At 43.5% G+C, this 17,919-nt stretch overlaps 1 protein-coding gene across 1 annotated transcript in view; it reads right to left on the bottom strand.

Moving 5' to 3' along the window:
• LOC143281676 (sodium-coupled monocarboxylate transporter 2-like) overlaps positions 1-17,254 on the bottom strand; it is a 20,374-nt gene extending 3,120 nt beyond the window's left edge. Inside the window, exons 1-13 of the mRNA XM_076586963.1 lie at positions 17,045-17,254; positions 15,761-15,952; positions 14,331-14,396; positions 13,272-13,323; positions 12,626-12,693; positions 9,421-9,575; positions 7,126-7,266; positions 5,354-5,483; positions 3,983-4,071; positions 2,795-2,910; positions 2,245-2,312; positions 1,074-1,160; positions 70-227 (exon numbers count right to left, since the gene is read on the bottom strand). Of these exons, the coding sequence (XP_076443078.1) occupies positions 70-227; positions 1,074-1,160; positions 2,245-2,312; positions 2,795-2,910; positions 3,983-4,071; positions 5,354-5,483; positions 7,126-7,266; positions 9,421-9,575; positions 12,626-12,693; positions 13,272-13,323; positions 14,331-14,396; positions 15,761-15,952; positions 17,045-17,254 (1,532 nt within the window). The remainder of the gene's footprint in view (positions 1-69; positions 228-1,073; positions 1,161-2,244; positions 2,313-2,794; positions 2,911-3,982; positions 4,072-5,353; positions 5,484-7,125; positions 7,267-9,420; positions 9,576-12,625; positions 12,694-13,271; positions 13,324-14,330; positions 14,397-15,760; positions 15,953-17,044) is intronic.
• Between the last annotated feature and the right edge of the window lie 665 nt (positions 17,255-17,919).

Raw genomic sequence — 17,919 nt, 5'->3', positions numbered from 1 at the left:
TGTACTACAAAGTACATGTTTTCAGCAGCAGCGTTTACAAATCTCACAGACTGTACCACTTATGCGTACGGTTTCGAGGTTGTGTTGGAAGGGTGAATGACGTCGAAGATACAACCAGCGATGGAGACAGGAGAGGGAGAAGGCTTTGCCTTTGGCTTGTGCACGAATTTGCCGATGCCCATGCTGAAGCCGAACATCAGACTGCAGACGAAGCCCGCTAGAGCGCCCTGCAACATGGGACCAGCCTTCTAGCTATTGCCTACATACTTTTCACAGAACACAAAGTCACCAGACTATACTGATAACTCACTAGACCACCCTTCAATGCAAATATAGCGTTACTTATATGTAAATAACAGCAAATTCCCCAAGACAGAATCAAATCAAATCAAATCAAAGAACAGTGAATTGAATTAAACAAGCACCTTGAAGAGGCAACGATTTTAGAACTTGTGTGTACGGCATTCAGATAAATTGACCCTGATTATTAATCCTGTGTACTGACTCATTATCATCTGACGAGCTTAAAAACGCAGGGCGCAAAATATATACACAATCGGCGGCTTTTTAAATGCACACATTATGAAATCAAACCCTCTTTGGTCCCCAAATTGGAGATTACATTAATATAAGGCTTCAGGGAAGCTTTAATCTTTGCAGTTGAAATTCTTTTCAGAAGACAACAATACATGGGTGCTGTCATTTTCATTTTCGGCTTCATAATTTGTGTGAAAGTAGACTAGAATGTGTACTTCTTGCATGTGCAAGTCATTAGCTTGGACGCACTAATACTGGTGACGGCAGTATTTGAAAAAACCCAAAGTACTGAAAGCATGTCCACTTTAGACTGAAACTTTCAACAGTAAAATGCTGAGAAAGCCCCAAACCACCCTGGTCCATCAGACAGTTTATTTTACTAGCCCGGAGGCTGTCCTGAGAGGATATCCTTAAAATCATGACATAATATTCTGATGATGATGACAGGCCTAAAAGTCTGTTCTTATGACAGGCTGTCATGAAAGTGATCTGGAAGATATCCAAAATGTGCTAAAATGTTCAGATAATCCACTCACCCATTCGTTCGCCATGGGGAATATCATGCCCAGAGTAAATGCTGAAAGCAGTGGCCCCGACAGCATACCGTAGAACATCAGCGCAGCCTGGGCAAACAATATTTAAAAATCATTACAGACAGACACTGAGACAGACAGACCTACATAAAGATATACATAATTATAAATAGACAGTCAAATAAATATAACTAATGATAGATGGCCATATTCATACTTATCTGATTTCTAAATGAAAAAAGGACATTCCCCTCACATAAAAACAACTGTTAATCAGCTGCTTCATCACAACATTCAAATGCTATCGGAAGCAGGTGTCCTTGCTAACGTTGACTTAGCACAAAGTGAACCATAACTCCATGGAACATCCAGCGGGAGGACATCATGACGGGCGGATCTGACACGTTCTCCCATTATGAATGTATCAGTCATGTTTTCTTCTTGAATCATTTTGTTTACGATGACCTGAGGAGTGTTAACTGCTGAAATCACTGATTTAAAAAAAAGAACCTGACTGAACCTGTTTTAGTGCTGTCTCTTCAGCACGGAAGCCAAAACACGGCGACTTGTTTTGATGTGCGTTGTCGGAGTCACTTCCCTTGTGTCCTTTCTTTCATCCACTGCTTGCAGCGTTTTCAAATTCGACTTCCACAGACACATTGAAAGGCGAGCGGCACTGCATTATTGGGACGCGCTCTCCCTGACGACAGCAGTCCCACTCTCACTCACATAAATCTGTCGTGACAAGAAAGTAATGCAATACGAAACGATGAAACGATACCTAACAATACAATGCAATACAATACAGTTTCTACGAGGTAGGCATCCTAAGCCTGCCAAAGAGAGGGATGATTGCCGGAGTGGAGGGAGGAGAGTCAGGGTCAAAGTGAGTCACTGCGGATTAACTCTTCTCGTGATCTCAGTACTGGTACAGTTGAGCGAACAAGTGTATTGTAAAATACGTGTAAATGAAAAGCAATTCCAAAGTCAGCACATCGACACGCGGACCTCCTACCGGGACTAACCTCCTGGAACAACACAGCCTTCACAGAACCAAGACGCCAAGACCTGAACAATCTGAACATAGTTAAGCGCTTTTGCCAATAGGTCTTTGATTAAACTCGACTCTACGATACATAGACACACAAAGGGAGAACTGATGGGAAAGACTGACCTGTAGAACGTTGCCCAGTTTGGAAGCCACGTAGGTAAGGCCCAGACAGATAACGCCAAAAACCATGGCTATCAGAAAACACACAGCACTGCACTACACTCAGCTGTTTGGTCAATGTCATAGAACACATTATCATTCAAAACATGTTATCGTTAGTCGTTCATTTTACAGAGGTAAAATTCAATATATAATACGTTGTTACACCGATTAGAGTGTGGAGGATTACAGCAAAACAACAACCAACCAAACATTAAAAAAAACATACTCAACATCTTAACTGACCAAAATAACATTTTTTTTATATTAATAACAAACAGAGGCGTCATCGGAGTATACAGAATACAATGTTATAAAACATACATTAGTTCCTAAATAATATAATTATAGAAAGTTTCAGCAGGACTCACACACACACACACACACACACACACACACACACACACCTTTACGATCAGCAGACGAGTACGATGATCAGTGGCCAGATAGCAGAGAAGCATAAACAGACGAGAGAGGGTAGGAAAGATCAGGGAAGGACAGTCAGCTAGCTCACCCAGACCCTGGGATATCCGGGTCGCCGCACTGTCATGCAGGCCCTTCACACAGAAGGCACGGATAAAATCCTCCAGGACAACTGCCGCCACGGCGTTCAGACCTGAAGAGATGGTGCTACACACACACAAACATCACACGCACGCACACATATTCACAAATACATACAAAAAATAAAAAGTTAAGGAACACAGCGAGAGAGAGACAGACAGACAGAGAGACAGAGAGAGAGAGTGTGTGTGTGTGTATGATAAAGAGAGAGAGACAGAGACAGAGAGAGAGAGAGGGGTGGGGAATCTTAAAGCCAGACTTGCTTTATATTTGGATTTGGCAAACTATATTTCCAGTGAAAATGAATTTGTTAATTAAAGTTCACAATGAACACACACACACACACACACACACACACACACACACAACCGGAACAGAGTTATTACGTGGATTCACATGGTTAAGACACATGAGCTGTAAACGAGAGAGAGAGAGAGAGAGAGAGAGAGAGAGAGAGAGAGAGAGAGAGAGAGAAATTCCCATACACTGGAAAGAACATACACACATACACACTACAACGTCATGTAACAGGCAACGTCAGTCTGGCATGTAAGGTATTACGGATCAGTGGATCTAACGTTAGTGGACATAAAAGTTGTTTTTTGGGTGTTTTTTTTTTACCAGTGTGATATATGTTTTTTCAAATCTTTTTTTCGTTTTAGTCTTTGACCTTTATTTTTGGCCTTGTGGCCTTGGATAAAGGTCAGGATCAAACCTTCTTCTCTCTTTCTTTTTTGCCAGCTCAACTTCCGAGATTCATTTCCCGTTCAAAAATATAACGTAGAGGCGAGGAAGATTCCGTGTAAAAAGATATTCATTATTATTATTATTATTTAAGATGCTAATACACATTTTTCCAACTAGAATACTGAGATTAATACATTAGTAGTTTTTCTTGAGCTGAGATGAATTTTGGACACCAAATAGTATGTCTGTAGTTGATAATTTCAACTCAACGTCTAATTTTTGATAGATTGTCTTTTCCACATAATATGTCCCAACGTCCTGTGCAACTGGGCAGTCGCAGAAAAAAAAAGTGTTCTATGTAGTCAGCTACACTACACACTACAATAGGAGCATTTTGTGATTTTCTTTTACTTTCATTTTATTCAGAATTATGATAGCCGGGTCATACTACCTGAGAGCTCCGCTGAACAGTCCGGCCACGAAGAGACCTGGCAGGCCGGGCACCTCCGACAACACGTCCATCACGAATAGGGGAAGAAGCTGCGACAGGGGTGCACTTAGCTCCACATCATCCAGCAGGCATGTGTGTGTGTGTGTGTGTGTGTGTGTGTGTGTGTGTGTGTGTGCGCGCGCGTTCGTGCGTGCGTGCGTGCGTGTGTATGTAGTAACCGTTTAGTGTGTGTGTGTGTGTGTGCGCGTTCGTGCATGCATGCGCGCGTGCGCGCGCGTGTCTGTGTATGTCTCTGTATGTGTGTGTGTGTGTGTGTGTGTGTGTGTGTGTGTGTGTGTGTGTGTGTGTGTGTGTGTGTGTGTTGTTGCTGTTGTTGTTTAGGCGTGCGAAAACTGATGTGAATCACAGAGCATTAGCTTGAAAAATTATGAGCCATTCTGAACACGTGTGGATTCGTTTTGGGTCAAATTCAACTGTCCATTTCATGCTGCACTTCGGAACTGACAAATGTCTAATATGAGTGTCGCCGTCCTCCTCAATGTTTAAAAAAAAAAAAATTTCTTTCTTTCTAAGTTTTAACGTGTTTAGATTCATCCATACTCCACAAAAAATCTGAAATCATTCATTACGCATCTCTCTCTTTATTTGTCCATTGAATAATATCGGAGATTCAATACTATCCATTTTTTTAATAATCAATTTTTCTGAAGCATCTAAACAATTGCAAGAATATTTCATTACTTTTAAACAATGTACGCTAAAGCAGTACAGCTTTGAAGTATGAAGTATGTAAAATTTCCTGCTTGCCTTTTCACGTTATACTATTGACTGTACAGAGGAGTGATGGCCACAGTACAGTGATGGCCTAGAGGTAACGCGTCCGCCTAGGAAGCGAGAGAATCTGAGCGCGCTCGTTCAAATCACGGCTGAGCCGCCGATATTTTCTCCCCCTCCACTAGACCTTGAGTGGTGGTGGTCTGGACGCTAGTCACTCGGATGAGACGATAAACCGAGGTCCCGTGTGCAGCATCCACTTAGCGTACGTAAAAGAACCCACGGCAACAAAAGGGTTGTTCCTGGCAAAATTCTGTAGAAAAGTCCACTTCGATAGGAAAAAACAAATAAAACTGCACACGGGAAAAAAGAAGAAGAAAAAAAAAGGGGTGGCGCTGTAGTGTAGCAACGCGCTCTCCCTGGGGACAACAGCCCGAATTTCACATAGAGAAATCTGTTGTGATAAAAAGAAATACAAATACAAATAATAGCGACTAGTTTCCCTCCATTTTTATGTGCCATCGATTTCCTGAGCGCAAATTTTAATGAGCGCTTTCCCACATGACTTCACATTTTGAGAGACAAAAGGAAGGATACCTGATCGTTCTTGGAAATGAGGCCCGCTTTCTTGGGGTCACAGTCACTGTAGAAGGCGTAGATGACGATGCCGATGAGGCACCCCAAGATCAAGATCAAGTTGAGTCCTGGGGCGTTCAGCCAAAATGCTCTGGACACAACAACATGCCACTGCGTCCGACCATAGGGATTGACCATGGTCACGTCATTTCATACAGCAGTCTGACTGACCATAGTCACGTCACAATTATACACACCATGGTCACGTCATTTCATACAGCAGTCTGACTGACCATAGTCACGTCACAATTATACACACCATGGTCACGTCTTTTCATACAGCAGTCTGACTGACCATAGTCACGTCACAATTATACACACCATGGTCACGCCATTTCATACAGCAGTCTGACTGACCATAGTCAGGTCACAGTTATACATACCATGGTCACGCCATTTTATACAGCAGTCTGACTAAACTGTGGTCACGTCACAGTTATACATTCCATGGTCACGTCATTTCATACAGCAGTCTGATTAAACCGTGGTCACGTCATTTCATACAGCAGTCTGACTAAAACCATGGTCACGTCACAGTTATACAGCATTCTCACGGACCATGGCCACATCATATCATTCAGACTATGACTGACCATCGTCACGTGGTGTCATATAATTTAGCATTCTTACTGCTATTCTGTTAAGTTCACCAAGACAGACACAGACAACCGAAACAGCGTCATTACACTGACTCACTTTTTGTGTACACGCCTCAGTCAAAAAACAAAAACCAAAAACAAAAAAAAAACCCCAACCAAAACCAAAACAACAAAACAGAAGCAAAAATCGTGGGTTACTTATGGCATCTCCTTCTTCTCCCTTAACTCTTAAAAGTCAGTGAGGCCTCACACAGTAGTACTGTTCACCTGGGTCCAAGTCTAGCATGCACACAGGAAGATGGAATATACCAATGCACGCGGGAGCCTGGTTTTGTATTTCACGGAGATGTTGACACAGGATTGGAAAATTCCTATATTCTTTTTACAATAGAAGACTGGAAGAAAAAGAGGAATGAAGAGAAGAGTGAGTTGAGGAGGAGGAGGGGATTTTTTAAATTAAAAAAAAATTTTTTTTTTACAGTGAAGATACGAAGAAAAGGGGGAATTGATAGAGGAGTGAGTAGTGGAGGAGGAGGAGGAGGAGGAGGAGATTTTTTTTCTTTTTTAAAGTGAAGATGGGAAGAAAAGGGGGAATTAATAGAAGAGTGAGTGGAGGAGGAGGAGGAGGAGGAGGAGGAGGAGATTTTATTTTACAGTAAAGATAGGATGAAAAGGGCCAGGAATTAATTGGAGTGAGTGGAGGAGGAGGAGGAAGAGGAGGAGGAGGAAGAGATTTTATTTTACAGAGAAGATTGGAAGAAATGGGGGAATCGATAGAAGAGTGAGTGGAGGAGAAGGAAGAGGAGGAAGAGGATGAGGAGGATGAGGAGATTTTGTTTTACAGAGAAGATTGGAAGAAATGGGGGAATGGATAGAAGAGTGAGTGGAGAAGGAGGAGGAGGAGGAAGAGGAGGAGGAGGAGGAGGAGGAGGAGGAGGAGATTTTGTTTTACAGTGAAGATTAGAAGAAATGGGGGAATCGATAGAAGAGCGAGTGGAGGAGGAGGAGGAGGAGGAGATTTGTTTTATGATTATTATTTTTTTAAAGCGAAGACAGGAAGACAATGGGGAATTAATATAAGAGTGAGTGGAGGAAGAAGAGGAGGAGGAGGAGGAAGAGGAGGGGGCTGCTTACATCTGGGCACGTCTGAGCGTGGGCAGGGAGCAGGCCCTCTGCACCATGGCCTGGTTGACGCCGTACACAGCCACCCACACACAGAAGCCGCCAAACACCAGTGACCAGAACGTGTGCCGCTGAGTAGGGTCCGTGTCAAAGCTGTGTTCACATCAACCATAACGCCCACACAAAACACAAACATGCAACACACACACATGACACATACAAATACACGTAAGCATGTTTAAAAGCCGTGTTCACATCAAATACACGTACCCCACCCCCACCCCCGTCCAAAACACACGCTGAAACACACACACACAAACACACACACACGTAAAATGTATACATATGCAGATGTAAAATATGCATTTGCCCATACAATGTCATACAGAGAGTAGCATACCTAGTAAAGTGATTGAGCATCAAAGAAAAAAACAAGAGAAGCATGGCCTTCAAGACTCACACTTGTGATACGCGCTTTATCCAGTAAAGGAATGACTACAAAAAAACAAAACAAACAAACAAAAAACAAACAAACAAAAAACAAAAAAAACAAAAAAACACCTCAAAACAAAGAGAGATGTTCTATATTGAATATCATCAAGCTTGGAAATAAGAGGGCATTCTAGAGGGATCGAACCATTCATGTTCACGTTCAATAAAATTATGTAAAGACCTGCTAGTGCCTTAAGTCCCTCAGTGTCAGTATGCACATGCATAAGATCAAATATGCATGTTAAAGATCCTGTACGAAATCAATGTCAGGGTTCGATGGGTCAAGGAAACAAGAACATACCTGGCCGTCATGCACACTCCGAAAACGGAGTATGGCTGCCTACATGACAGGTTAAAAAATAAAAACAAACCCAAACGGTTATATACGTTAAAAAAACAACAACCAGGTACATGCCTGTGTGAGTGTGTGTATGTGAGTGACTGAAACCTGACTGATTGACACAGGAAACGAATGATGAGCGCCCGATGGCAGTGTCAGTCGGCTCTACTCTGGTAGGCAGCCGGTTCTGCAAATGACTCCGTGTTTATAATACGCTTAGAGTTTGGTCTGCGACTGAGGAAAGGCACAATGATAAGTGTTCATATCATCATCACTGATCAGACGCCAAAAACGTCCAGTAAATATCTTCTTTTTTTTTCTCTCTTTCTTTTTAAAAAAATCACATGTGTTTGTGTGTGTAATGCGAAGAAAAAAAGCATGACACTGATGTAAACTGTGGAAAAAAACAATACAGGAGCATGATGAATTTTGTTGCAAAAGAAAAGGCGGAAGGAATATACCCAGGGGAAAAAACTCACCACCTCCCGTTTTATGGCTTTGCATAACGTCATAACTATCTCCCCTGAAAAAACACCGTCCTTCCCGCGCGTCAAAAAGTGAACGATGAACTTCCCGTGGTGACTCATATGACTTTAATGTTCATGATCAGCACAAACAATATGCTTGTGCATGTGTGCGCGTGATTGTGGAACCTCACTGGACGACACAGGAAATGAAAGATGAGCGTCTTAAGGCAGCTGTCTGTCGGCTCTCGTACCCACTGCCACGTAAAAAGTCTGTTGTAAAGCGCTTAGAGTTTGGACTCTGACCGATAGGTGATAAGTGCTATGAAAGTTTCAACAATAATAATAATAACAATACTAATTCCGTAATGAGTTGGAATCATAAGAAATGGTACAAACTTCTCTTTTTGTTATTGTTATTGTTGTTCGTTTGATAGCTTGTCAGTTCTCATTCTTCAGATTCTATCTACTGCCGGAGGAAAATGAAACATGAAATATGTGACACTTTTATGTACGTAAATATACTTAATCTTATGATTGTTGTACCTTTAACCTAGAAAAGGCAAAGCTTTTATGGCACATGTGTGATTCCTACCGATTTAAAAAAAAGGAAAAGGAAAAGCCGGGACACCCGCCCCATAACAGGGTTATTACGGACTCCGCGGCACTTAGTTTACGTATTCGTGAAATTATAGTTGATACAATAGTGTAATCTAAAATCATGTGCACGCGTGCGTGCGTATTTGCGTGCGTGCGTGCGTGTCAGTGTGTGTGTGTGTGTGTGTGTGTGTGTGTTTTAATTTGGATAACACCGCGATGTAACGCTAACATTGAACTGAAGCCGAGTCACCTTCAATTCGTCTCCTAATCGTAGCAGTTATGGTAGTAATCGCAGCTGTGGTAATAATAGCCTCAAATGAAGCAGCAGCAAGGTGTGTACGAATAAAAAATAATGATTATAACCAAACAAAAATCATAAAAAAAATCAGAGACTGAAGCAGACGGACGCACTCATCAAAGACGACCCGTCCCGACTTGTCCATGATGTCCCAGGCCTTGGAGAAGCCGTCCACTTTGATGCAGCCCTGTATGAAGACAGCTAGATAGCCAGCAATCATCATGCCCACTTGGAAACAGTCCGTCCACAGCACAGCCTTCATGCCGCCCTGCACACAGTTCACAGCCAGGACTCAACCCCTCGAACAACACAACGCAACCTTATAATATTACCAGACTCACCCCCTCAAACGCATTCTTTTAATACCGAACACACCCTAAGGAAACCTTTTAATATTACCAGACTCACCGCCTCAAACAACGCAGCCTCTTAATACTGAACACCCCCTCGAACAACCCAACCTAATAATATTACGAGGTTCACCCCCTCAAACAACGCAGCCTTTTAATACTTAACACCCTTTTGAACAACGCAACCTTATATTATTACCAGATTAACCTTCTCACGAACAACGCAACCTTATATTATTACCAGATTAACCTTCTCACGAAAAACGCAACCTTATATCACCTGATTAACTCTCTCATGAACAGCACAACCTTATGTTACCAGATTAACCCTCTCACGAAAAACGCAACCTTATATTACCAGATTAACCCTCTCACGAAAAACGCAACCTTATATTACCAGATTAACTCTCTCATGAACAACACATTATATTACCAGATTAACCCTCTCACGAAAAACGCAACCTTATATTACCAGATTAACCCTCTCACAAAAAATGCAACCTTATATTACCAGATTAACCCTCTCATGAAGAAAGGAACCTTATATTACTAGACTCACCCCTTCGAACAACTCAACCATATATTACCAGACTGACCCCTTCGAACAATTCAACCTTACATTACCAGACTGACAACTTCGAACAATGCAGCCTTATATTACCAGACTGACCTCTCATGAACAACACAACATTACATTACCAGATTAACCCTCTCACGAAAAACGCAACCTTATATTAGCAGATTAACCCTCTCACGAACAAAGGAACCTTATATTACCACACTCATTCTCTCGAACAACGCACCCTCTCAAGCTACGCTGATTTATAATTATAAACTCACTCCTTCGGACAACGCAACCTTTGTTGATACCAGATCACCCCCTGGACTTACGCAACCTTATGATACCGAACTCACCCTCTCGGACAACGCAACTTTATAATACGAGCACTCACCTTCTCCAACAATGTAACCTTATAATCATTACCGAATCAAAATCCATGACCCCAAACTACCTGGCCACAAGGTCGTCTCAACCAATAGTATCTATCATTGATAAGAAAGAAGGCAGCAGAATGGTTACAACTCTTATCTGCAAATACGGTGTTTGTGAGGATCTGGGTTCGAATCTTGGTCAAACCCTTTCTCCCAAATTTGACTAGAAAATCAAACTGAGCGTTTAATCATATGGATGAGACGACAAACAGAGGTCCCGTGTACAACATTCACATAAATGCTCGTGGAGTGATGGCCTAGAGGTAACGCGTCCGCCTTGGAAGCGAGAGAATCTGAGCGCGCTGGTTCGAATCACTGCTCAGCCGCCGGTATTTTCTCCCCCTCCACTAGACCTTGAGTGGTGGTCTGGACACTAGTCATTCGGATGAAACGATAAACCGAGGTCCCGTGTGCAGCATGCACTCAGCGCACGTAAAAGAACCCACGACAACAAAAGGGTTGTTCCTGGCAAAATTCTGTAGAAAAATCCACTTCGATAGGAAAAACAAACTGCACACGGGAAAAAAATACAAAAAAATGGGTGGCGCTGTAGTGTAGCGACGCGCTCTCCCTGGGGAGAGCAGCCCGAATTTCACACAGAGAAATCTGTTGTGACAAAAAGAGAAACACAAATACACTTGGCGCACTGAAAAAGAGCCTATGGCAACAGAAATGTTGTCCTCCGGCAAAATTTTGCAGAAGAAATCCACTCTGACAGGTACACAAATGTATATGAGTGCACTCAAGGCCTGACTAGCGTGATGGGTTATGCTGCTGGTCGGCGTATACGGATTTATCCGAACACAGTGACGCCTCCTTGAGAAAGTGAAACTGAACTGATACTGTCATATCGTGGTGGTGTTCCGGCCTTTGTGCTTTGACAGGCGTACACATAACAGCATTGTACACAGTGACAGGTGTTGTACAGGGGTACTCACCATAGCGGTGTACACATTGACAGGGTACTCACTGAATGAATGGAGTCTCCCGATGAGTAGGCAGGCACGCTTATCTGTCGGTGTGTCTCCTCATACGGGAGAAGAGGCCGATTCTGGATGCGCAGCACTTCCTACAGGTGTTGCAAGTGCCTGACCAGCACAGGTGACATTTTTTTTTTTTTTTTTTAGTGAGGAGTTGTGCAGTCCCTTCCCCACTCTCTCGCCTACCGACGCTCACAGTCCCACAGGTGCAAATACTGCCACGTGTAGGACGGCCGCGGCAGGTGCAGGTTTTTTTTTCGGAGCTCCGTCTCTTTGGAGGACTTCCCCCAAGGATAAGAGCTCCCCCTGCCCTTTGGTCATCCTCTTCCGCCTTCACAGCCGTTGGGAAAGGTTTCCTCCTCCGCCTGGTCCGTCGTTGGGAGACTTCACATGCGGCAGATAGTACTGGGTTACATGGTACCGTTAGCAAGGGCTATGCCCTTGACCTGACATTAGTACTCACTATAGCAGTGTACATAATGAGAGGGGTACACACCATATTTCGTGTTCACACTGACAGGGTTATACACTACAGCAGTGTACACAGTGACGTGGGTACTCACTATAGCAGTGTACATAGTGACAGGGGTACACACCATATTTCGTGTACGCACCCACAGGGTTACACACCATAGCAGTGTACACAGTGACGTGGGTTACACACCATAGCAGTGTACACAGTGATGTGGGTACTCACCACAGTAGTGTACACAGTGGCGTAGGTTACACACCATAGCAGTGTGTACAGTGACGTGGGTACTCACCATAGCAGTGTACACAGTGACGTGGGTACTCACCATAGCAGTGCACACAGTGACGTGGGTACTCACCATAGCAGTGTACACAGTGACGTGGGTACTCACCATAGCAGTGTACACAGTGACGTGGGTACTCACCATAGCAGTGCACACAGTGACGTGGGTACTCACCATAGCAGTGTACACAGTGACGTGGGTACTCACCATAGCAGTGCACACAGTGACGTGGGTACTCACCATAGCAGTGTACACAGTGCAGACAGCGCCCACTGATCCAACGGCCCCCCACAGCGGAAAGTCGGTCACTGTGCATACAATTTACACTCATTATTGTACATATCTGCCAATAACACGTTCACGGTAACTTTGACAACACACAACTAAGGAAAATTTTATGAAAACAAGTGGATGGGATTCACTCACTGAATTTTCACTCTTTCCAGCTGTAAATAAAGAGACTTCCTTTCATAACACTTAACAATGTAAGGAGTCAGCAATGTATGTCATGAAATATATATATATATATACATATATATGAATGCGTGATGTGCCACAGCTTTTGTCTCTTACGGTGCGGTCAAGTAAAATGTTTCACAGGGTATGAAAAGAAATGTTTTGTTTTGCAATGACATCGCTAAGCGTGAGGTGAAGGTGTGCAGCTTGAACCACTATCATTTTTTTCATCTATCAATAATACATGAGCGCTTTATTGCTGAAGCAATGTCCTCTTGCCATTTGGACTCTTTGTTGTTGTTGCTGCTGCACCTGTTGTTGTTGTTGTTGTAGTAACCATGTGAATAAACAAAGCACAAATGAACGAACAAGTGACTCAGACACCTGCTGCACATGATCATGTGATTATCAATCGTAATTATTACATTACCTGCATTGAGGGCCAGGGAAGGAGCGTACAAAACAATGGACATGTAGAGCATCTGGTTGGATGAAAGAAAAAGAACAATAATAAGAATGATGATGATAATAATAACAACAATAATGATAATGATGATGATGATGATGATGAAAATAATGATAATAACACAACAACTACTGCTGCTGCTGTTGATGATGCTGATGATGACGATCACTTTTTGAGCGTTTCTTCATTGTCGATTTGTTCTCAAAGTGCTTTACATAGAGAAACTATGAAAAAGGAAATAATAAAATAAACCAGTTCCTACACACGATGCAAACACACACCGTGACACCACTTAACTAACTCACTTGTTTATAAACACACACACACACACACACACACACACACACACACACACAATCATGAACAGAAAGCAGTTTGGAAGAGACCATTTAAAAATGAATAAGACGGGTTTTCAGAAAACCAACAACAGTATACTGATAAATCACCAGATATTGTTTGAATGAATAATGTATACTATATAATATTTGTTTGTGTGAACACAAGACTGAAGATGAATGACCGTACGCGCAGAATGAAACTGTGATGCTGAATGGCCATTCAAACGTAAAAATGAATTTCCGAGGCATGCTGTTGTGTAGGTTTTGCACAGCAAATGAGTGGTATGAGAGTGGTGTTAACTGGACGGTCAAGATAGGGTCCTGGTGTCAGCGGCTGATGGTTCGTGCTCTCGACAATTTTTAACCCCGGGACTGAGTCAGTATAGTTAGTCTAGATTAACCCCAGGGTCTCACTGGCCTAGCCTGGAATGACCCCTTCAGTTGGGGATCAACTCCGCCTTGTCAGAAGTGTCCCCAACCCCCACCCCATGCCCACCTACCCCTCCGCCACCCAGCTGGATTTCACCCCGCTCCCCCCCCCCCCTTTCCCCATCACCTCTGCTGACAAGGAGGTTATTCTGGGCTATTTCTTGAGAACTGCATCTTCCCTCATGAACAAATGTCAGTTTTACTTCATTCGTACACATACGTGAAAATTCACACTGCACATCTGTAGATACTGTACCATCTGAATAATGTAGACCACCGAAGCTGCTGTCCGGATGATTTTGCCAAAACGCCTATCCAGATACTGAAACAAAATGATAACAGAATGAAGTTTGACTGATTCCTAAAACGTGCGACAGTTCAAGTGAATAATTGATTTCCGTTATTTTAGTTTTTTTCAAGTAAACGAGCAAGTCAGTAGACAGCATGTTAGTAATGTCTCTACAAATACATACAAAGCATTTATATACGTATTGCTGTTCCATCACTAATCTCAGGAAGCTAATCCAGAGATTTATATTATGTGGTCTTCCTCTCAGATGCCCTCTCTGTACTCCAGACCCTGGAGAATGACAAGCTCTCCCACTGACCTGACATCAGCTGTGTAACAGATCGGAAGATCCAGAACAGTCATCCAGTAGCTCCTAGCCCACTGTGGGGTCACAAGAAATGAGAGGACAGAGGAGCTGGCTGGCAAAAGCAGAAGCCCAGTTTGACAACAGCCTCAGTTACCATGAGAACAGAAGCATCATCAGGTCTCTCCCGAAGCCACAGACAGACGGAAATAGACAACCACCATCCGTCCAGAAAGCGGCAAGTCATTCTGATGAGGCTCCGAACCGTTCACAATAAACTTGATACTTCCACGAACAAAAAGTTCAGGCTGGCGCCTAACCAGATTGTCTGTTGTGACAGAAAGAGTAACAATACGATACGACACAACTGTACAATACAATACAATACAGTACAATACAATACAATACAATACAACCTGCTCCTGCGGTCAAGTATAGACGAAACAGCTGATGGCGTTCTTTGGTGCTCTCCATCAGGAAGAACTACAATCAGCACCATTGAGGACCAAGCTCTACGGCAGCCGGAAGGACCTGGAGAAGACAACTTAATCCATCAGTCACCAGCTAGAGACTGGCAGCAGCGTGACAGCGAGCGGAAAAGAGGATGCCGCTCATCAGTCAGGACCTCTACAGCCACACTCAGACATGTTGTTAGTCCCAGCCCACGGGGATCGCTCCAGGCCCCAGTGAGGCCATACTCAGCTTTAGGTGATGTACCGTGATGCTTGCCGGTCTGATTCCACACATACAGCCTGGCAGCACCTGCTATGCCACATACAACCAAGCTGAATCAGTCACTGAGGCTGAGTGTTTCCACCACAGCATTCCAACAATCGTTCGTTCTGCCGACGTCGACGTCTTTCACACAAACCCACTACTGCCATAAGACGTGGATGGAAAACATGTGATCTAATGTGAACTGAAACAGTACAATGAACCTTTTCCACATCTGTCGGCACCTTCTTATAACGGCCCCTCCTTGGCAACTCTTTCCGAGACATCAGTGAACAAAGGACATAATTGTGTGTGTGTGTGTGTGTGTGTGTGTGTGTGTGCGTGCGTGCGTGCGTGCAGTGCGCACGCGCGGTTTCACCTCGAAGGTACTGGTGATCCCCAACATGTAGAAGACAGGGATGTAGATGTGCGCGGCAGCAGCCATGACCAGGATGTAGCTGATGCCGATGTAGATGTAGACAGTGGAGTACTGGTACATCTCCACAGGTGTGCCCAGCAGGGTGATGGCCGACATGAAGCTGGCCACCAAAGAAAGCGACACCGGCAACACCTGGGCACAACGGCAGTTCAGTAGCAGTTAAGTACCAACAGCTTTCAGCCGTCCCGCTCCGTATGAACCACAAACACAACAAATAACTGTTTCATACGGACACTTAACAGCGCTTGTCCTCGGTCAGAGACCAAGCTCTAAGCGCTTTATAAATACTAAGTCGTTTGCACAACTGACTGCATTCCTGCCGGGGTCGATCCGATTGAGAGCTGCCTCTCCTGACTGAGGCACTCATCATCAATTTCCAGTGATTGTCAGGCTTTAGTCACACACACACAAAGAAAAAGACACTGAAAATGGGTGGATTTTACTCACATTTTTTTTTGCCAGGGACTTTCTTCTGTCTTGCTGTCCGAGTCTTTTTACGTGCGCTAAGTACACAAGGGATCTCGGTTTATCGACTCATCCGAATGACTGGCATCCAGTTGAACACTCAAGGTCTAATGAAGGGGGTGAAAATCCTCAGTGGCGAGTGTGGGATTCGATCCCGGTCGAACGCTCAGACACTCTCGCTTCCTAGGCGGACGCGTTATCACTCCAACTGCTAGCTAGGCCACAACTGCACTCACACCTGACCGTTGACACAACAATGTGCATTTTCAGAATATCATGTGCAAAACAAGAGAGGCAAAACCTTCTCTGTCACATGGTTCCCGGCTATTGAAAACAAAAACACGAAACACCCACACAGACAAACAAAACACACACACACACAGACAGACAAATAACAACAAAAACCGGTACACCACATCACAAAAATATTAGATAACTAAATGTTTTTTCTTAATAAACTCGATCTTACTTAACAGCAGCAATGAGATCAGTTCTGGTTGAGTGAGGGACGTGGAAGCCAAAACTGGGTACATTATCTAGACCACCTGCTTTTGAACAGTCATGCAGGCAGTGGTATAGTCAATGACCCTTAGTCACACCGAATTGGTCCGATATTCCTGTTTCTGATGTGTGTGTGTGTGTGAGGTGTAGTATATTGGCAGCGTGAACAGGACGGAACATACCTTCATATTACCCCCGGCCAGCATGCAGGGGGACATACCTTCATATTACCCCCGGCCAGCATGCAGGGGGACATACCTTCATATTACCCCCGGCCAGCATGTAGTCCTTGATGGTGACCTTGTGACGGTCTATCCAGGCAAAGTAAAAGCCGATGGCAGCCGAAGTGAGCAGAACCCCCACAAAGAACACGTAGTCCACCGAACCGAAGACCGTCGTCTTCCCCGTGATGATGCTCACATCGCCTGACGTATCCGCTCCCTTATCGAGAGAGGGTTGAAACTCCATTCCTTTCTCACACATACACATACACATAAGAGTAAGTATACACACGTTTCCACGAAAAACACCGGTTTCCAAACAAGTGAGTTACACGCGTTCAAGCATTAGTGGATTGTGATAGGGTATATTTGTTTCCTTTCACAGTGCATGTGATCATTTTTATTCATGCACCGAAATCAGACCAGAACATGGTCACTTACATGACTTACATAACAATTTCATGACGGACGAAATAGTCTATGATTTATACCCATGTGATTTGGCATGGCTGAAAATAAAAATGTTCTGAGTGCCATGCCAAACATCACAGAAAAGACACTAAGAGGAAGGATGGACAAGCAAAGAAAGTCGACAAAAACACATAAATGAAGGAGACGGGGAACTGGTCTTAAAAAAAGGACTGAGAAAATAATATGAAAATACAAATAATAAAATACAGACGAGAAAGGTCAGTCAGTACATAGGCTTCCGGTCAGTCCTTAATTGTTCACTAACAAAAACAAAACTGTGAATGGACAAATATTTATAAAAACAAAACAAAACAAAACAAAAACAACAACAACAAAAAAAACAACCCAAAACGGTCCATTCCTAGCATGCATGCAATTCGAGCTTTCCTCTTCGGATCCCCTGTCAGCTCTTGTATTTTTCTTTTGTTGCTGAAAAACTTG

Source organism: Babylonia areolata, chromosome 1 (assembly GCF_041734735.1).
Source record: "Babylonia areolata isolate BAREFJ2019XMU chromosome 1, ASM4173473v1, whole genome shotgun sequence".
Taxonomy (NCBI): domain Eukaryota; kingdom Metazoa; phylum Mollusca; class Gastropoda; order Neogastropoda; family Buccinidae; genus Babylonia; species Babylonia areolata.
Note: the sequence above shows the minus strand (reverse complement) of the source record. Positions and strands in the feature narration are given on the sequence as shown.